We start from the raw sequence: 21,578 nt of genomic DNA, 5'->3' as shown, positions 1-21,578 counted from the left end.
CATGGCACATGAGCCCCCACGGTGTCCCACCACCCCATAAAGAAGCCAAGGCATCCCATGAATGGAGAATAATTGCACCCTCCAACCTCATACAAAACCAAGAAAACAGCAAAGCATATCTCATTTAGTCAACCAACAGAACCAATTCACAGAGCTGTCATGGCCCCCATGCCTGCAATTTCCTTTGACCTCCTGCTCACTACATGACACTTGCAAAATATTCCAAGCACACCCACATATTTTGACTTCTTTCGCGATCACACCACAGATTTCAAATCAAAGAATCCAATCTCAAATCTATGAAGAAACAAATTGATTAATAATACCATCATTGATTTTCTTTAATTTCTACTCTACAATTTCTTGTTCTTTATACAAAATCGAAATTCCCAGGCCACTTGAACGTGGCCCATCATTTTCATCCTAGAAGTTCTTTACAAACCACTAGACTTTTCTTCTTCTACTTTGACTCCTCTCCAATAAGATACCGTCACGTGACTGTCACGGCAACAGAGTCAAGCCCCTTTCGCCACCGTCCAAGATGGATCAATCAACGTCATCGATGGGCTTTCCCGCGTCTCTCATGTTGACTGGAACACGTGTCGTATGGCAGCATTAGCTGTGACATTTTCAGGTAGGGGAGCATGTGAATGACGGTGCTCCCCTTCGTATGTTACAATAAGCATGGCCGGATCATCTACGGCACGCTCCACGTGCTTCCTCGCTGGACATCCCCTCACACTACTACACTTGTAGTACCCTCTGCAAAACAAGGAGCACAAAAATAATTATTATTTGACAATCATGGAATTGTGGTCACATTTATTTGACTTGGACCAAAAACCATGCATGGTTAACGGTGGATGATCAAGGCATAGAATAAAATAATAAATACCTTGGGTAAGGTGAACCCTTGATTGGCTTTTGACCATATTTTCTCCATGAGAACTCATCTGCTGGTATATCAGCAACTTTGGAACTTATTGCTGGTACTCTTATTGTCCTCTTCACCCTTGATTTCCTAAAATCATAAAAATAAAATAAAATTAGAGGATTTTTATATCCTGATTTTTATTTTTATTTTTATTTTTATTTTTATTTTTATTTTTATTTTTATTTTTATTTTTATTTTTATTTTTATTTTTATTTTTATTTTTATTTTTATTTTTATTTTTATTTTTATTTTTATTTTTATTTTTATTTTTATTTTTATTTTTATTTTTATTTTTATTTTTATTTTTATTTTTATTTTTAAATAATGATGTAAGAATATAAATTATTATTGTAACTTACAATCTAAATAAATAAATATTTAACATTGATTAACATGTAAACACATGAATTATTGAATTAAATTAAAAAAAATCTAAATCACAGTCATGTTTAATACGCATGTAATTATTACTTATTGCCGATAAACTAAAGTTACCTTCTTTTGGAGCAATGGCAGCTGCCACCAGAGGAGGAGATCTTGCTGGTGGAGAGGGTATGATCATGGCATTTCTTGCGGTGGGTAGATGAGAGAGGTGGTTTTCCGGTAGGTCGAGGATGAGTTCCGAAAAGAGAAGACGAGCCACCTTGTTTCCCATCAGAGACGCTCCCATCAGCTGTCACAGAAGATAGGAAGGACGAAGTAGTCGTGCCAGAGCTAAAACAATCCTTGGAATACTGACTGCCGAATGACAAGTCGTTTTTGGTCTCCGCTTTAAAGGTATTGTTACTCTTAAAGAAATCAAGATTTAGTTTTTGAGGTTCTTGGACGACAGGTCGGACGGAAACCGGGTTGGAAGAAGTGGGTCCACGGCGGAAACGGGCATGACCGGTCCGGTTCAGGATGGAGATGACTTGCTTGAATTTAGCAACGGTGAAGCTCGTGATTTCTCTGCAGTCAAGTTGGTGACTTTGTTGGGTTTGGTTAGAAAGTGCACAGATCAAGTGCTCCATGCTCTTAATCCCAGCTGATGCAGCTTCTTGAATAGCCATCTGGTCTTCCATCTTAGAGTACCCAACTAGATCAACAGCCATGATGAAAAAAGAAGAAGAAGAAGAAGAGCAAGACCCTTGGAGCTAGGAGAGAGTTGGAAGATGGGGTGGTGGTGTTTTGAAAGGAGGAGAAGAAGGGAGAAGAGCCAGGGGGCTTATAAAAGAAATGGAGGGTGCAAAGTCAACATGGAAATGTCAATCTAAGGGTGGAGATTGGTTGGACTTTCTGTAAGAGAGAGAGAGAGAGAGAGCTTGCAAGAAAAGTCTTGAAAGAAAGTGGTGGGACCTAGATGTGTAATAAAAGAAAAGAAGGGTTGTGGAAATTGAGTACTTTGATGGTGGTGGTGGTGGAAGATGTGGCTTTTGATTTTTTCTAGATTGGAGGATAGTCAATGGTCATAGTGGGTGACAGACAGGCTCTAGATGCATGAGAGACCACAGTGCTCTATAAAACTAAAGTCGTTGGGAATTATTTTAATTTGTTTTATTTATTTAGTGGTTTTACAATGGTTAGTTTTGGTAATGAGGTTATTCTTTTTATCTTCGTGTCGTCAGTCGAGTGAATTAGTTTGAAATAATTAATAAAATCCAATTAAATTAAATTTTATCTAGTTAATTGAATATGACTGCTTGAATTTCTAAATTCTATTTATTTTATATTTTAAAAATATAAAATAAATAGAGTTATATGTATTTATAAGCAAACTTTTAATTTCAAATCAACCCGTTATATGTATTTATAACATTATTTTTTATTATTATAACATCTTTCAAAACATTGGTTCATGTAATTTATGTTATGCTGACCACTGTTTATAAATGAGAAGACGAGAAATTCAAGTCTTCTAGTTTGGTCTTTATTTATGGGTTTGACAAGGTTATATGTTGGGGATTCCTAGAAGATCTTTGAAATCAATGGATACTGAATTATTCATATTCAAATGTCTGTGATGACCAAAAATTGCAATTAAAGTTTTATGCTTTTTTTTTCTTTTAACATATTGTTTTCAGAGGATTTTTATTTTTCATTTATCCATCAGTTTAAAGCATGACTTAATTTAATTTAAATAAAAAAAATTAAAAAATAAATAAATTACCAAGTATGTTAACTGGGGTTGATATTCATAACAATTTCTTGGTCACCAAAAACAAGACCTGCTTGCCTTCTCTTTTTGACATTGTCAAATTATTGTATGCATGAATTGAATGTTGACTCTGCTTTAATCTAATATTTCTTGCTTCTCAAATTGTGAGATTCAAAACCATATATTAAAAGAAACTCCCCTTTTATTTTTATTAGAGCAGCAAAGAAGCCATGATTAATAAATAAAAGAAAAAAGAATATACTTCCAGTCACATATTATGAAATATTGTTTAAATACTCTTTTCTAAATATTGTCTGGTAATGAAAATCACACTCAATCAGCCACATATCATGCCACAGAAAAATCTTGATTATTAAGTTAAAATAGTTTGTATTAAAAGTCGAACATTTACAACTAATACCACCTTGAAAAAAATGGACTGTATGATAATTTTTGTTGCAGTCAAAGTTCCTCTGCCTTGCAAGAAGGAATTCGCCCATTTCTTGCTGGTTTCAACTCATCAATGGAGAAGTCTCCCTTGCACACCTGATTTCTCTGTGCACTTACCATATACATATAGCTATTAAATCAATTCAAAAATATGAGATTCAAAGTATGCTATGAGCTGATTTTTTTAGATATGCCGGATAAGATATTTATTCCGTAAAATCTAGTTGACTTTATTGGAATTTTTGTGATTTTGTTGATTTGATCAAATCCATTTTAAACTTGATTAGGTCAAAGATAATAATTTTTTAAACAAAACAACACTATTTTAATAAAAATAATTAACCAAGTTGATCCAATAATTTATATGTTAACCCAATGATTTGATAACCTGATTTTTTTTCTCAAATCAGTCCTTGAATCAACTCCTGAAAACTATACAAATGCACTTTACAATCCAAACACTTGTTCTCGATAGTTGGATTCAACAATTAATAATATGACGATATATGTATTAATTAAGAAAAATTACCCTATCTATATTTAGTTTTTACAATTGCTTTTGTATTTTTAAAAATTAAAATTTACATACTTTACTACATGCTTAATACTTTACATCTTAAATCATTCTATAATTTAATTAGTTTATTTTGCACTCAATAAAAATTTTAAACTATAATTTTTCAAAATATAAAGGGTAGCTGTAAAAATAATTAAACTATAAGATGATCAAGGTAATTTTCACATGATTAATTAACTAGTCTAATAGTAATGCAGTCCTTGTAGTTTTCAAGAAACTAACAATTTAGTCATTCTTGTTTGAGAATAATAAGTTAATCAAGATCTGTTACTTACAAGTTATTGCAACCTTACAAGTTACTTCGTCGATTCATATCCAGCAAACTTCTTGATAACTCAGCAACTAGATAATGGATACTAACAAAAAGAAATACTATGGAAGGGTTTTTTTTTTAATGTTGAATTCAAAGAAAAACTAATAAAAAGAAAAACTAAATTGATGTTAAATTCAAAGAATTTTTTTTTAAATTGATCCAATTATATCTCACCTAAATTTGTTTAGATTAATCAAATTACATATTAACCCACCAAACACTTGAAATTCATCATATCAATAACCAAATCCATTAAAAATAAACCATGCTTGGTTTGAACTTCAAGCGGGGAATTAATATCTATGCAAAAAACAAGTCAAAACAACAATCTGGGTGGAGGGAGAGCCTATTTAACAAGGTTTTTGTTTGACTTTTGTTTTATTTTTTTTAAAAAAAGGGAGAAAATGAAAAGTGAAACTGTCTCAGACTTTCCATTTTCTATACGTGGGGTAGCAGGTACCAATTTCTAGCCGTTGGACGAGACTATATTAGATCAAGCGGATAAAGGTCATTCATGGTGGTTGACCTAATTCTTTAAATAATAATAATTGCTGTTTAGGTCAGCGCTTGATGGTTGAGTATTTTATTAGCAACACACGTGGTGAAGAGCTTGAACGCCTCTTTAAACATAGCTGGAGATTGCGTCAAAAGAAGGGAAGCAATTTCTGCCACGCCCATCATTTCTAATTTTCTATTTTCCAATAGTTTTTTTATTTTATTTTATTAACGGCACCACAATTGTGTTTTCTAATGTTTCGAAATAGAAAAGCAGAGAAATGAAGATTATATATAAAATAAATTTATAACTAAAATAATTTTAGAATAAATATTTATTCTCTTTATAATTCTCGTTTATTTTGTATTGCTACAGTAAATAAACATTACTTAAGAAATCAAATCATAATAAACAAAATTCACATGGAACAAACCTAACTCAAGTCTTGTTTGGGGTTAAGATTGTGGCTGCAATGCAACCTCAACTCTAAAAACATCGAAGTATTGATGGTTCTAGGTTAAGGTTGCATCACAACCTCAACCCCAAACGAGACTTTTACATTAGTTGTCTCATATCATATAAACCTAATTTGTATTAAGTGGTTCCGTCAGTGCTGAACTTAAAGGACTTTCATCATTATTAGAGCTATTATGGTAACTAACCATAACAAAAATTAAGATTATTAAATTATATATTATGGGTGACAGAGGTAATTCAAGTCAATTGTTTTTAGAAGAATTTTGTTGACAATGACCAACTATATTTGAATTGGTCTTGGCCAAATCAAACAAGTTTTATTGGATTATTTATTTCTAGATCAATTTGAATTTAAGCGAAACAAAGCTCTAAATGATAGATGTGGTTTTCCAGGGCAAGAAGAGACCTGATAAATTTAGGATCTACAAGCTCTCAATCTACCACCTCTCTCACGCCTTTCAATGACAAAAATATAGTGGCCTGATTGTTCATCTTACAATTATTTAATTTTTATCTAATATCTCCAAATCCATAACGAATATTCGATACCATAAGAATTAAATACTTTAACTTGCGTTTAGAGGTTAAAGATTTGGTCAATGAGCGTGGGTTTTGAACACGTCTTGGATTGGGTTTCCATTTTTACCGACATGTAACCAAGTTCGTAAGTTTCGGCTAACCTGCTTGGATCTTGTCTCGTAATTCACCAGTTCATGATTACCAAAGTTCTGTATAGATCTAGGGTTTTATTAACCCTGGTGGGGTTGCTCCTAAGAATATATTTAAAGATCTGCAAAGCTTACAAGTTCTTCAAGTGTTAGACTACGCACGTCAAAGTGATTATACTGTTGTTTATAGCTTCAACTTGATGGGAAGAAGATACGATGAATTTCCCTAAACAAATCATAAACACTTAGATCAACCAAATAAGTATAAACAATCAATCATGGGTTCAAAGTACACATAAGTAAACCATTAGATCTGTGACCACTATATTATCAGAGTGGAGAAATATTAAAGTTTTCCCAATCTACCTCCATTATTATTATATGAATACAGGGTGATGGAAGAAGCAACTGTGGGTGAGAATTGTGAGGAAAGTGGATGAGAAACGTCGACCCACTGACTTGATTATATATATGATCACTTGCACGCATATGACAAAGGAGCAAAGTACAGATTAATTACACTTCAACAAATGCACAACTTGTAATGCCCCTTTCCTGCCACTAGCAAAAATAAATAAATAAATAAATAAATAATTAAATTTGTCCGCCTCCTGTTTAGTTCTTGCAACTTGTGAAGAGTGTAACAAAATTGTGTTCCTGGTTACTGGATGGTAATATAGGTATTTTCACACTAGTTTTTATGTCAATGAGATTAAGTTTTTCTTTTTTCTTCTTTTTTTTTTTCGATTTTAAGCATGGATGAGCATAAGTTCAAATGGTTGATTTTGGACCAATAATGCAACCGAACCAATTTCTTTCTCTCTCAAAATTCTAAACAGAACCAAACCGATGAATTCAGTTTGGTTTTGTTTTATACTTTAAAAAATTGAAATAAATCTAATAAATGTTTTTGAATGTTAGATTCCAAAATTAGATATCATGTTTTACTAAAGAAGGGCCCAACCCTTCATTTATTTTTTTCTATGTTAAGTAACACGATTAGACTACCTTTCATAATGTAGTTCGAAATCTTTTAATAGGACTACCTTTCATAGTGTAGTTCAAACTCAAAGTAATAAAATTGAATCCACTATTGAATGTAGAGAAAGTTACACCAGGAAACAAGGAGTTTTATGATGATGGTAGATGAATTTAGGCTGAACCCATGAAAGAGGTGGGTTCTTATTGAGGTCGATCAATAACAATGGATACAAGAGTTTGGGCTAGCCTGGTCGTAGCTGGCCAGGAAATTGAAGATACTCAGAGTATTAGAACTTGCTAACCTCCTCAGCACAAGGACCGAGAAAAGCATACATTCAACTTCAAAAGGAAGCAAAAGATCAAAAGCATGTGAGAATTAGCAAATTTTACCCAATCGTGACAAGAACTTGGTCAAAATTAATAAGAAAATAAAATAAAAATTAGAATTCCAGAATTAAACATACTCCTATTTTGTTGCATATTATATTCATTTAAAGGAAAGATTCTTCCGCTGTATTGTGGTGAAACCGAAGAATGCAAGTTGTACTGAAATTATTTATACCTATCGACGTTGTCTTATTTGTAGATTTGCATGTTCCTCTAACGTGGCTCTTGGTTTCATGAACAGATATTCATCATGGAGTGACTACGGGCCGGGAAATTTAGTTTTTGATTGCTCTGCCTGTAAATGGTTTTAATTTGTTGTGGTTTATTTTTTTCTACTATTTTTATCGGCAGGAGGTGGCTAGCTGATTCCTTTGCCTTGTCCCCAGCAGACTGGTGATGCTGACTGTTTTTGAGCCTTTTGCAACCAGCGATCCTGCTTGTTAGAGACGGTGGAAGCAATGTTATCACCACCGACCCGATCAATGAATTGATATGGGTGTTGGATCGTGGTTCAACTGATCAGCCTAGCTACTCTTTTCTTATACAATGGGGTCATTAATTTTTAATTTATTCTTGTATCTATAATTATGTTCATTTAATTATGAATAAAGTTATTTCGTTTGTATTATCCGAACTAGCATAATAAATCGTATGACTTCCACATAATGTCTTTTAATATAAAAAATGCTCTAAGATAAAATAGCTCATCCAGTCATTATATTTCAAACGATGTGTCTTTATATTGATAATTGTATGGTATATTTGAAAATTTTAATTAGATCTTAGACATGTTCTTCATAATATTGTACTAATTCAAATCAACAAATTTACTTATGTTAACTATACTTCAAGTTTAATTTTTAAAACCAAATGATTAATTCTCCTCTAAATAACTAAAAAATATGAGACAATTAAATATTTGTTCTTTTTGTATGTTTAATTACTACATGACAAAAAATACTTAAAAAAATCTTAAATTCTAATAATTAATGTATGCTTGTGTCACGTTTTTCAAGGTATCATATATATATATATATATATAATAATTGAAATTAGGATACTTCATTTAAATTAACTCAATTTTCTCAATTGGATTTCACATGAGTACTTTTTATATGAACTACCCGGTTTTTTTTTTATATCTTATCTAAAGATTTAGAACACAATTGATATTACAATATATAAAAGTTTATTGGACATAACCTTTAAAATTCAAGAACATACGAGGACATATAAGCTATATAACCTATCTAGAGTAATGAGAATTTTTTAAACTAAAATATATTATGTGCATATCATATGATTTTCTTGTTATTTTAGATGGAAGAAATAAACGGAATGACATATTGAAGAAAAATCCTTTATTTAGAAATTTAATTAGCACAATTAGAGATGATAAATAAAAAACTCATTTTATTATATAAAAATTAGTCTCAATGTTTATGTGCAGCACTCAATATAGAGCAAAAAAGTCATCATTCATGGTGGTAAAGGTGCTTGATCTCTTGAATGGATTCAAGTTGGAAGTTTGATCCTTGACTACAATTACTATTATAAATCAAGTCATGTATTTGACTCTCATGGAAGACTACTTTTTTCTTCTTATTTCAAATCAATGAAGCGTCATGTTAAATATTTCAATTCGTAAATTTCTATACAAGTTAGTGCACAATATATGGCTTTGGCCCCATGATATAGTTATGCTTTTCCTATAAGATATTGAGTGTTCAATTTCTAGATACGGCAGTGTCGCGAGTTCTTCATACTCCAGGTCAATTTGATTGGTTAAACAAGCAGTTCAAGTCTATTTTCAATAAATTTGACCGGATTCATTAATTTTTAAATTAGATGAGTGACCAGTTGATTGTAATTAACTATAAGTAAAAGACTGGATTTGATTTTTTCTTGCGGCGTATCAATTTAGTATATAGTTTATTAATTTTAGGATTACATGATAGGTTGATTCTTAAGGGGAAGGCTATGTCATATATATGTTTAATTTTTTTTTTCATCCATTATAAAAGAATAGGCTAAGTTGTTGTGATTCTAGGAAGAGGGTACGCCATTGTCAAGTCTTTAGTAAGAACATCAACATATACATCTTAAATATTCTATAATATAAAGTTGTTCGAGCATTAATATTGTAGGGCTAAAATTTTTGGGAGCCGAAGAACAACAGCTAGACAGCTACTGGCGTGGCCCAAGTCCCGGCAAAACATTATTTTTATGCTATTGAACAGATCCTGCCTTCTTCCGCAGATCACTGGAAGTTGCCTGGCTCATACATGAACTTCCGTAGATAATAGCGAAGTATAAAAAAGTAAAAAAATATTTAATTTTTATTAGCTTATATTTTTCTTGTTAAAAAACTATTATAAGAAAACTTTAATAATTCTGAATGGGAAAATCAAATAAAATAACTACTTTCTTTAAATAGAGAAAAAAAGAAACTAAAAAAGCATAATAATATAAAAGAAAAAAATGAAATCAAGTAAACTCATGCACCATATGACTTATTTGCGATATATTATTAATTAATTCCTTCAAGCAAATCTAACCAAAATATAATCTAAATTAACCCACTAATTAAGTCTTTCATAAGTAAATTATCTCCTACATGTTATTTATCTTTGTACCAGAAGGAATCCTTTCTGTCTGACCATGGACAAGTCCTGGACGAAAAAAGATTTCCTCACTGTTGTTGTGGATTTGGCTTTCCCACTTGCTTATAGTTTAAGTTGAACCAGGTACTTGTTAACACTTAGTAATATAAATTAATATGAACTAACATTAAGTAGTCTGAAATATATGTTCCCGAGGGTAAACTGTTGCTCTAGAGTTCATGTAATTCATGATAGGCTGAAAAATTCTCGACTTCGAGAGAGATTATGGGATTTTCTTTTTATTTTTTTTTAAATGCATTGACTCAAATGTGAATGTATTTCATTACAATTTGAGTAAAAAACACTTCATTTTAATATATAGAAAGTATCCGAAATAACACAATATTTAAAATAAATGTTAGAAACGTTAATTTGTATTTTTTTATGTTAATCTAAAGGCCATCGGACTTTAAACAATATAATAAGACATAGTCCGCTTTCATTGTATAAAAATTAAATATAATGAAGTTATTATAACTCAAAATTGATTTTATTAGATAAAATGATTAAATAAATAATTTTAAAATTATATCTACTAATGTTGATTTATTAAAATTATTCATTGTTTTAAAATCTTGAAATGCCAGTGGGTAGACTTGGCTGATGCATGGCCTAAACTGATATGGGTTAAATAAAAAATTAAATTTTTTTTAGTTAAATCAATTAAAAATTGAAAAAAAAAGATGGTCTGATTATCCAGAACTTGACTTGATTAAAACTTAATCATTAATATATTAATATTTTATTAAAATAATACTGGTTTTTTTATTAGGCCTCCCAACTCATCATGATATGAGACAATTCTCAATTGAATTTTAAAACTAAAAATTATGAATTATGATATGTAACTAAACTAAAACTAAAAAATAAACCATCTTCGCTATTCCATTCCTTTTGTTTTCAACTAAAAAGGAAGACACCATTTATAAACATGGCAGACAACCATTTAACTCTTCCCCTTTGGTCTCCTCATTGAGAAGAGAAACAAGCTTCCCGAGCTTCTTCACTCATGTTTCCTTCTTTCCCAGTTTGAAAACTAGAACACCCCATAACCATCCTTCTTTTATCTCACAGCTCCCCTCTTTCGGGCTCTTACAACTTCTCTGCTCCATTAACAATGATCACTGGCAAGGACATTTATGATGTTCTAGCGGCAATTGTGCCTCTATATGTTGCTATGATTTTAGCCTATGGCTCAGTCCGATGGTGGAAAATCTTTACACCTGACCAATGCTCAGGCATTAACCGTTTTGTAGCAGTCTTTGCAGTTCCTTTATTGTCCTTCCATTTCATATCATCCAATGATCCTTATGCTATGAACTATAGGTTCATTGCTGCGGATACTCTTCAAAAAGTTGTTATTCTTGGGGCTCTTTTTATTTGGCAAGCCTTTAGCAAACGTGGGAATCTTGAATGGATGATCACTCTCTTCTCTCTTTCTACTCTCCCAAATACTCTTGTCATGGGAATCCCTCTTTTGAAAGCCATGTATGGAGACTTCTCAGGGAATCTTATGGTTCAAATTGTGGTTTTGCAAAGTGTAATTTGGTATACTCTTATGCTCTTCTTGTTTGAATATAGAGGAGCTACGCTACTAATCTCCGAGCAATTCCCTGAAACGGCTGGGTCTATTACATCATTCAGAGTTGACTCTGATGTTGTTTCGCTCAACGGGCGAGAACCATTACAGGCTGACGCTGAGATTGGAGATGATGGTAAGCTACATGTGGTGGTGAAAAGATCAAATGCATCATCAATAGTGTCTTCCTTTAACAAGTCTCATGGACTAAACTCAATAACTTCAATGACTCCGAGAGCTTCGAATCTTACTGGTGTGGAGATCTACTCGGTTCAATCTTCCCGAGAGCCAACACCGAGAGCTTCAAGCTTTAATCAAACAGATTTTTATGCCATGTTTGCTAGCAAGGCCGCAAGTCCGAAACATGGATACACAAATAGTTTCCAAGGAGGGATTGGTGATGTCTACTCTTTGCAATCTTCGAAAGGAGCGACACCAAGAACTTCAAATTATGATGAGGAGATGTTGAAGTTAGGGAAGAAAAAAGGAAGAACAAATATGAGTGGTGAATTGTTTAATGGTGGCAGTTTAGTTTCTTCTTATCCACCTCCAAATCCAATGTTTTCAGGGTCTACAAGTGGTGGACCAAAGAAGAAGGAAAGTGGTTCTGGTAGTGCAATGCCTAACAAGGAGCTTCATATGTTTGTTTGGAGCTCGAGTGCATCTCCGGTTTCAGAAGGGAACCTGAGGCATGCAGTTAATGGAGCTGCCTCCACTGATTTCGGGGTCACCGACCCTTCTAAAGCGGCTTTTCAACATGAATCCGCTGCTTCAAAAGGTGAGCAACCTTCATTTCCCCCCTCCTGCCACCATATTTTTCTCCTTGTTATTGCATGGAAACAAATGACAGACATGTTTAATTTGTTTGCATTCTGATGGTTAACCTCCTCTATTTTGCCTTTTCTGTTTAGTCTAGCAATACATTACAACTATATTTTTTGCTTAATGCTGATGCAGCAATGAACCAATTAATTGAAAACATGAGCCCTTCTGGGAAATGGAGTGGAGAAAAGGAACATGATGTAGAAGATGGGTGCAAGTTTCCTCAAAATGTGTCTCCCTTCACTTGCCAAAAGAAGATGGATATGGCAGCAGATTGCTCAAAAAAACACCAAATGCCTCCTGCAAGTGTCATGACTAGACTCATCCTTATCATGGTCTGGAGGAAGTTGATAAGAAACCCTAATACTTACTCAAGCCTTTTGGGTGTTATATGGTCTCTCGTATCATATAGGTACTAAAAACCTTACACAATTTTTTCCTTTACCATTTCCATTCTCTAAATCACCTATATATATTTATACAAATAAAATCTGATGGAGCCTTAAATTTATCTTCAGGTGGAACATCAAGATGCCGTCGATAGTTAGTGGATCTATAGCAATATTATCTGATGCAGGTCTAGGAATGGCTATGTTCAGTCTAGGTACTTACCTTTCATATATATATATGTGTGTGTGTGTGTGTGTGTGTGTGTGTGTGTGTGTGTAATTTGAAACAATTTATTTTATTTTTTTTGTGGTCTAACAATGCATCAAACATTGATTCTTGCTTAAACAGGATTGTTCATGGCTTTACAACCAAAGATTATAGCTTGTGGAAAATCAGTGGCAACTTTTGCAATGGCAGTGAGGTTCTTGACAGGCCCTGCTGTGATTGCTGCAACCTCTATTGCCATTGGCATTCGTGGTGTTCTTTTACATGTTGCAATTGTTCAGGTTGGACCTTCTGAATGTCAAAATTAAACCCTAATCTCAATGTTTTATGTTCTAATTGATGTGATCCAAAGAAGCTTTATGCATCTTTCTAGGTAGCTTCATTTACAATTATTTTATAAGAAATCATGGCCAAAACATGCCAAGAAGAAAAAATACTTCTCAAGCTTCCTTTCATTTCCTCAATCATTTTTTTTAAGAAAAAATTATTTGTTTTCTAGTCATTAATCATCTGTTCTTTGCATTATCTTCATTATTTTGCTTTCAATTACATATTGCTCAATTCTTTGCAAAAGGTGATCACTTGTCTTCTTTATTGACTGGTTTTGCAATCTCCTACTAAATCAATAAATTTAAGCAATTAACATTGACTACCTGTTCACAGGCAGCTCTTCCCCAAGGTATAGTCCCTTTTGTATTTGCCAAGGAGTACAACGTCCATCCAGACATACTTAGCACAGCGTAAGTAATTTATTTAAATCACAAGAAAGCCCTAGCTATACATATCAACCATTACTGTGTGAAGAAGGTGATCCCATTTTTATAGAAAAATCTTAATAACCAGACATCAATGGACTAGATAGATTAATCTTACATTGCAAACTTTTTTTTTTTGCAGGGTTATTTTTGGGATGTTGATTGCCTTGCCCATTACAATACTCTATTATGTGCTTCTTGGTGTTTGACTTCATGGAAATTAAGGCAAGGAAAAGAGTATACTACTGTAAATCCAAGTCAGGCTAAGGTGGATGGATGATATAAAAGTTGCTAAATATTTTTTGTGCCATTGGAGCAAGACATAAACATCGTGTCATCATCTGCATGTGATCTGCGGGTTTAATATACCTTTTGCTCATGTCTTTACTTTGTTCAATGTTACTGTTATTTGTTTAATTTTGCTACATTACCAGGTTAGTTAGGTAGAAAGCAATATACTAGGGCTTAGGATGCAAGAAAAGGAGGGTTAATTATTATGTACTTGGGAGCTTATTACACTGACTTCAATGTAGCTCTTTGACTTTGCAGTCAGTTTACGTTGCTTGATTCTTGAATTGTTGTGCTGGTAATAGTTATTTAAGGTGTTGGGAAAGATCCACACTTCTTCTGAAGCTTTGAAAATTGACATTTAGCCTGTTCCCTTCCACACGTATTATTGTAATTTATTTAAGGTAGAAATATTGGAGGAGAAGAGCAAGAAAACTTCATTCATAATTATGAATTGAAGGGCCAATAAACCAAAAAAAAAAAAAAATCAATCAATTAATTAATTTGCTTGTAATTATAAATTCAATCAATTAATTAATTTGCTTGTAATTATGAGTAATTACTTAATAGGAGAGATGAATATAAAAAAAGAAGAAGAAACATCCGGTCCCATTAAAATTAATAAGAATATCTTAACATGTATAAAAATTATTCTTTTTAATTCCTTCTCTCCAGTTTGTCTCTCTTTCTTGTATCTATCTCTAAATAAATATAATTATATAGCTATCATCATCTCTAGATTGATAGAGTTTTAAATTAAATGCAGGAATCTACAGGTGATGTACAATGAATTCAGTTTTCATTTGATTATTAGAGATCATGGATCCGGTTACTAGAGAACAACTTTTGTGAATAATACTAGTTCATATGTGCATGCATGGGTGGAAGAAAATGAGGCAAAAGCCACGGAATGAGAGTTTATTAGTTATACACACACACACACACACTTTTGCATAAAAATAATTATATTTCAATGTAAATCTATAGATTTTGTACCCACACAAACACACCTTGTCAGACCTCAAAAGTTCCTAGAGTCTCAAAGATCCAGCAAAAATCCTAGAGCTGTTACTTGACTTGCCCCAAAACATAGGCTACATGAGAAGGAACAAATGAGGGAAGTGTTAAAGCATCTATTCCATGGAATAATTATAAAAATATAAAAATTAAGAATAGATCATCCATTACAAGACTTAAATTTTTTGGATGGAAACCTGAACTCAATCATCCAATTCAATAATGAAAAGACTGGCTAACTATGATGATGATGATTTAATATTCCAAAACCTATCCTCTTTTAAATGCAGTATTGCTTGTTGGGATCTGGCGACTTTGACGAGGCATGTTATAAATAAAGAGGGTAAGAAATACAGTACTTGAGGCATGTGATTCACTGATCGTCAAATCAAAATGAGACTGGCAGACTGCTCTCTTTCAGTATCATTTGTCCTAACTGCAAGGTTTTTTTTGTAGGGTTATGGCGTTCAAAGACAAAGTTTGGCTGTCTTGTCTGGTTTTCAAGACAGAACTTATTATCATATTTTGACAACGTAAATGCTTTCTTCACCATCCATTTGTCTTCAACTTTGTACCTATCAAATTTACAAGTAAATGGCATTTTGGCTAGCAGTATATTCCACATCCATTAAAATAATTCGATTAAAAAGATTACATGCAAAGCAATCAATAATATAAATCTATTTTATTATATTTTTTCAAATTGATTTAACCACCCATGTTCACATAAATCATAAATGTGATTTATCTTATTCCACAACCACAACAAGTGAGTGTTAAGACTGTGTTTGTAGTTTTTGTTTTTTTGTATTTTAATAAATATATTTTACTTTAAAAAACATTAAATTAATGATGTTCTTTTGAAAAAAAATTATTTTAGTACTTTCTCAAACAAAAATATCTTGCACTATAATATTATTTACGCACCACACCAAATTACACAAGCAACGCATTGCAAAAACAAACATAGTTTATGTATCATTAATATTGAATTTATTGAAACAAATACATAATTAAACAGTTGTCTCAACCTTCAAGCCTGACATGAGAACTCATCAAATTATAACACGATAAGGATTAGATCAAAACTATGCATGTGTTAAGGTTCCTTCGTATATATCACATCAAATTGATAAAGTTGATGAGGAAAGAAAGCTTGCAAATACAATGTAGTTGTTATGTAAGTGTTATTTTTATTTATTTTTTGTAATAATCTCACGTGGGAAGCCAAAAGAGTTGTCTTGTTTTTGGAGTTCAAACCCTGCATTGCACATGCACTTCTCTATAAAATCCTGCCATCTCTTGAGACAAACTCTTGAATAAACAACAAGAGTTGAAGAATTCTTGTAAACCCATGAGCCGACACCATGGATCCAGCGACAGCAAGAGCTCTATCCCATGTGGGGACTTTCCAATCTCAATCAGTTTATGTGGGTTTCTTTATGTTTGTTTGTGAATCAATCTAAGATAAGTTAACTTGATTTCTTATTAATTAATTTTCTCAGCTACAACTTCCGAGGTTCCTCGCATACATTATCTTGATTCATTTTCTAATTCAACTCCTTAAAATCAAAGACTGGTCTCGCTAGTTCAAGCATATATTTAAAGCTTACATTACATGAATTATGGGACAAATGATTCCATTTAATGGTTTTATATCTTGACAATTAATGTTTGTATCACCTTGACAATCAATGTTCTATTTTCAGATTAAGTTTTTTTATATGATGATCATATTTTTATACGATGATTAAGCTCAATCTATCATTTTTGCCATTGAAAAGAGAATATGTCATTATAAATATGATATTATGATAACATATTTAAATTATATATATATATATATATTTATTTTCCTAAATCATCACAAATACTCATATTTTCTATCTCGGAATTTTAATTAAATACTATATCAGAGTTGCTTTCAGTTGTCCATCAAATGGCAAGCTGTCATTTCCACATCAGAAATCAAGACCAGGAAGACTTGTAAATGAAAAGGTATCTGTTCAAGCTAGTCAACTTTAGCTTGGAAACCCACATTCAATGGCTTCATATTGTATTGTCTCTCGAGTTGCTGCCAAATCTTCACATACAGATAACTTGATGTAGAAAAAGAAAACCTCAACGGTTTATACTTGCGCAAGAAAAGCTGTCAAAAAAATAAGAACCATCAAATGGCTGGATCAGATTATAGAAACAAAAAACAAATCAAAATAATCAAATCATGACATTTGTGTAATGGACAAACCAACTAATTTATATATACAAAGTTGGTCCATTGTTACGAGCAGCAAAGCATCAGCAGCATCTACTCAAGCCCTTCAGATTGTTTGATTCAAATTTTTGGTCAGTTGACTAATCTACTAGTCCTCTTGGGAAACTTAAATAGAGAGCACCACGATCCATTAAATTAGCAAATTCTAACCCAGAAACAAATGCAGATAAAGCGACACCTAGGGTTAATGAAAAAATCTGTTGTCACATGCTAGCTGATAAGCCATTGTCACAGAGATGAACTACACAGATTCCCCCCCATAGCCATCATGGCCATCTCCATTTTCTTTACTCGATCTGGATTGTGTGGAAGACTTTCCAGGAGATAATTTTCCTGTTTGTGGTTTTGGGTTGCATATATTGAGGTATGTGTAACAAGACATGCCTCCAATAGCCGTCAATGCCCCGCATATACTGGTCGCTCCTGGATAGGAGCCAAATATGTAGTAATTTCCAAGAAGCACAACACATGTTTTGAATTGACCAAGAACAATATGAGAAATAGCAATGTCGCCCTGAAAAGTAAATGAGATGAAATGAATGAGAACCAAACATCTAACTCAACATACTAATCATAACTTCATCTTAAGATTAAAATAATATTAGTTTAAAGACATAGCTGCATCGTTCCATGGTTCATGTTAGTTCCATGGTTCAAGTTAGTTCTAGTCTCATCTTTTATGAACAAGGATACAGTAAGCTTAACAAAGCACACAATAATATGAAAATATTAGCAATTAGCATAAAAAAAGTGGTTTGATTGTTCTTTAGGTGAGCAGCTTAAGGGTTGAAAAAGGAGAGGTGGGATTTTATAGGGAGGTTTTCAGGGATAATTGTTAAAGAGTGCTTTAAAGATTTTCAAGAGGGAAAAGTTGTCTTTCTTTTTTCTCTCTTCCCAGAATAGTCAACTTATAACCTACTCTCGTTCTCTTTTACTTGCACCTTACAATAAGTACTCTTTGCATTATTTACTTTTTTTCGTGATAGAAATCAGTTTACTATCAACCTTGCTCTCATTGGACCCACTAATATCTAAATTCTCAAGCAGGTACCAATTATTTTTAAGACCACCTATTTTGACATCCTTAATGAGTTCTCATTATATTAAAAACATCATCTCAATCAAAAAACTTAACCAATTAGAAAAGGCCTGAAAATGTTTTTGTAGTACTCTCTAACACCTCATAGCTAACAAACCCTAGCTATTGAATTTATAAAATGTAAGTTAATCTATACAAATATAAACAGAAGTAAAACATATTTTCTCTCAGCTTAAAGACAATTCAGAGTGTAGAGATATTCTTGTTTCCTTGGTTGTAGTCAAGCAGTAGATATCTGGTCAGAATTCAGAAGTAGTCTTGAGCTGGTTTGGGGATGATGATTCTTTGAAATCCAAGGTCAAAAGAGCATACGCATAATTTATGCCTGTTAATCCTACTAATAGAAGTGGCCGGTCCATGAATTTCACAGATTTAACAAGCTTTAAAAAATTAATCATGAATTATCCAATGATGTGAAGGGGTGGGTTAGGAATTTTATTAACTTACTATAGGAGTGCATATTTCATAGAATTTGTCTATGTTTTGAGATTCACCTCACCTATTATTCCGATTAAATCAATGCTGCCCCTAGCTTTTCAGTTTTTGTGTCTTTATTCAATCCTCCCATTAGATTCTGAAGGCACAACAATGTAACTATTATCACATGGTACTCATCTCTACAACAAAATTGAAGAAAAAGGAAAAGGCTTCTAGTGTCAAAGGAGAAATTTAGCCCTCATCAACTCTTTTGAAAAACACATTGACCATTCTTCAAACTACCAACAATGATGTGATGCTTATTATACCATTCCAAGATCAATGGCTTCCCAACCCAACTGCATAATCATAACCAATGAGCCAAAGCATTTAATGGTCTGCTAAAATTTTAAAGTCATATGTTGTCACTATAATAACAAGGTGTAAGTTAGGACACAGAGACTAACAACTCGATTAGAATTAGAACAGAGCTTAACCAACTGGCCCAGCACCCATTTACAGACTAGGAAAAGGTTTAGAACTGGTTATATGGATCCTTTTCCTATATTCAATTATGTTGTATTGTTTTTGGTTTATTCCTTCCATTCTTCACTCCTATTACTTGAATGGTATAACACATGATCACCTACATATCCATAGGTCTGAATTGGAAGTGGCAACCCATTTTAGATACCTTCCCTTTGGTATCTAAATAGGAACCACCTAACTCCTCATGCATGCATTCATTAATTATGTAGTCACTTATTGTTTCAAAGCATGTCCTAACATGCGCGTCTCAGCTATAATTTCTATTTCTTTATTAAGATACTACTTCTCAACCAACCAAATCTAGCTACATAAAGCACATCCTCTTGGATTTTGTTAAATTTCAACTCAAGCTATACCTGGAAGCTTTCTTGGCACAAGCCATTCCTTGCAATAAGAAACCTTTCTCTAATAACCAAGAATCGTATTTCACAAATCAAAATCGCCATCTTATTTCTCACTTATCTTTGTCATCATTAGCCCACTTTTTAAGCGCATTAGCAAGTCAAGTTCATATTCAATCCCATGATGGCACAACCACAAGCAGATTTTGCTTTACTTTCACATAGGTTTCGCACCAGACAATAGGTAGTGAGAACATTCAAGAGCTAATCTCATTTCAAAATCCTCATCTGACTTATATTTCTCAAATCTTCAATAGGAATTCCATTCTGTGCACTCTCAGGAAGTCATAATGACATCATATAACCTAACAACCACATGTTCTAGCATCATAGGCTTGGCCCTTTCGATATTATCTAATTTTAAAGAGCTGCAATTTCAATGTAATAAGCATTCTCTTATCCAAAGAAAAGAGAATTCATTTTAATATACATGCATGCGAAGCATGTGAGTTGTGTTATGGTCATATAGAACAAGGGGTTTTATGTTGAGGCATTTACTATTAAGAGTCAGGACTAACAAAAAAATCATTAGGCATGTGAAAGTTTTCGAGACACAATCCTTCAAGTGATGTAAAAGGACCAGGTCAATATGAAGTTTTCTAAAATTTGAGACACTACTTCCAGGATTTCTATTAGAATCTTCTACACTTTTTCTCCTCTATCCCAACCCCTCCTTTTAGAATTTTATTTTATTATTCATAACAAAAAAATATAATAAATAAAAAAAGAGTTTAAAATATATTTTCTCAAGTCAACCGCATCTTTCGATCAAAATCGAGTCTACCAGGTCAATACGGGTTAAACGATGCCGACCGGGATAAAAAAATGAATTTCGAGCTGTTTCGAGTCAAAACCATCATTTTCGGTCAAAACCGAGTCCACTTAGTCAATACGAGTTCCACCATGTCGACCGCGATGAAAAATGATTTTCGGGTCGTTTCAGGTCAAAAACATCATTTTCGGTCAAAACTGAGTCCATCGAGTCAATACGAGTCCCACCATATCGACCGCGATGAAAAATGAGTTTCGGGCCTTTTCGGGTCAAAAAACATCATTTTTGGTCAAACCCGAGTCCACCGGGTTAATACGGGTTAAACAATGCCGACTGGGATAAAAAATGAGTTTCAGGCCGTTTCGGGTTAAAACCGTTATTTTCGGTCAAAACCGAGTCCACCAGGTCAATACGGGTTAAACCATGTCGATCGGGATGAAAAATGAGTTTTGGGCCATTTCGAGTCAAAACAATCATTTTTGGTCAAAACCGAGTCCACCGGGTCAATATGGGTTCCACCATGTCGACCGGGATAAAAAAGAGTTTCGGGCCGTTTTGGGTCAAAACCGTTATTTTCGGTTAAAACCTAGTCCACTGGGTCATTACGGGTCCCACCATGTCGACCGCGATGAAAAATGAGTTTCAGGCTGTTTTTGGTCAAAACTGTTATTTTTGGTAAAAAAACCCGGTCCACCGAGTTGATACCCGTATAAAGATTTTTTTTATAATTAAAATTGATTTTTAGCGGTTAAAAAGCTTTTTATAATACTGATTTGAGTTTTTAATTTTACCCCTATAAATAAATATTATTATATATAATAAAACAAAAAAAATAATTCAATTTTGTCACAGTAGGCGGAGAATTTCTGCTAATGGTAGGCGGGGCAACCATACGGTGAAAAATTTTCA

General features: G+C 33.0%; 2 protein-coding genes and 1 pseudogene across 2 annotated transcripts; 1 reads left to right on the top strand and 2 right to left on the bottom strand.

Moving 5' to 3' along the window:
* Positions 1-246: 246 nt before the first annotated feature.
* Positions 247-2,130, bottom strand: LOC105120962 (probable WRKY transcription factor 11). The gene is made up of 3 exons (XM_011019411.1): positions 1,430-2,130; positions 896-1,021; positions 247-762 (listed from the first exon to the last, which is right to left on the bottom strand). Exons 1-3 carry the CDS (start codon positions 2,023-2,025, stop codon positions 582-584), a joined length of 903 nt encoding a protein of 300 aa, XP_011017713.1. The 5' UTR covers positions 2,026-2,130; the 3' UTR covers positions 247-581.
* An 8,877-nt stretch (positions 2,131-11,007) lies between these two features.
* Positions 11,008-14,423, top strand: EIR1 (Auxin efflux carrier family protein). The gene is made up of 6 exons (XM_011019410.1): positions 11,008-12,437; positions 12,617-12,893; positions 13,000-13,085; positions 13,220-13,377; positions 13,760-13,836; positions 13,994-14,423. Exons 1-6 carry the CDS (start codon positions 11,198-11,200, stop codon positions 14,058-14,060), a joined length of 1,905 nt encoding a protein of 634 aa, XP_011017712.1. The 5' UTR covers positions 11,008-11,197; the 3' UTR covers positions 14,061-14,423.
* Positions 14,424-17,017: 2,594 nt separating this feature from the next.
* LOC105120959 (uncharacterized membrane protein At1g06890-like) overlaps positions 17,018-21,578 on the bottom strand; it is a 9,059-nt pseudogene continuing 4,498 nt past the window's right edge.

Source organism: Populus euphratica, unplaced genomic scaffold, assembly GCF_000495115.2.
Source record: "Populus euphratica unplaced genomic scaffold, PopEup_1.0 scaffold31.1, whole genome shotgun sequence".
Taxonomy (NCBI): Eukaryota; Viridiplantae; Streptophyta; class Magnoliopsida; order Malpighiales; family Salicaceae; genus Populus; species Populus euphratica.
Note: the sequence above shows the minus strand (reverse complement) of the source record. Positions and strands in the feature narration are given on the sequence as shown.

Coding starts and splice junctions, on each gene's coding strand:
- EIR1 (XM_011019410.1), top strand. CDS start 11,198: ATGATCACTGGCAAGGACATTTATGATGTTCTAGCGGCAATTGTGCCT. Junction 12,894..12,999: donor TGGTCTCTCGTATCATATAG/GTACTAAAAACC, acceptor ATTTATCTTCAG/GTGGAACATCAAGATGCCGT. Junction 13,086..13,219: donor AATGGCTATGTTCAGTCTAG/GTACTTACCTTT, acceptor TTGCTTAAACAG/GATTGTTCATGGCTTTACAA.
- LOC105120962 (XM_011019411.1), bottom strand. CDS start 2,025: ATGGCTGTTGATCTAGTTGGGTACTCTAAGATGGAAGACCAGATGGCT. Junction 1,022..1,429: donor TGCCATTGCTCCAAAAGAAG/GTAACTTTAGTT, acceptor TTATGATTTTAG/GAAATCAAGGGTGAAGAGGA. Junction 763..895: donor AAGGGTTCACCTTACCCAAG/GTATTTATTATT, acceptor CTTGTTTTGCAG/AGGGTACTACAAGTGTAGTA.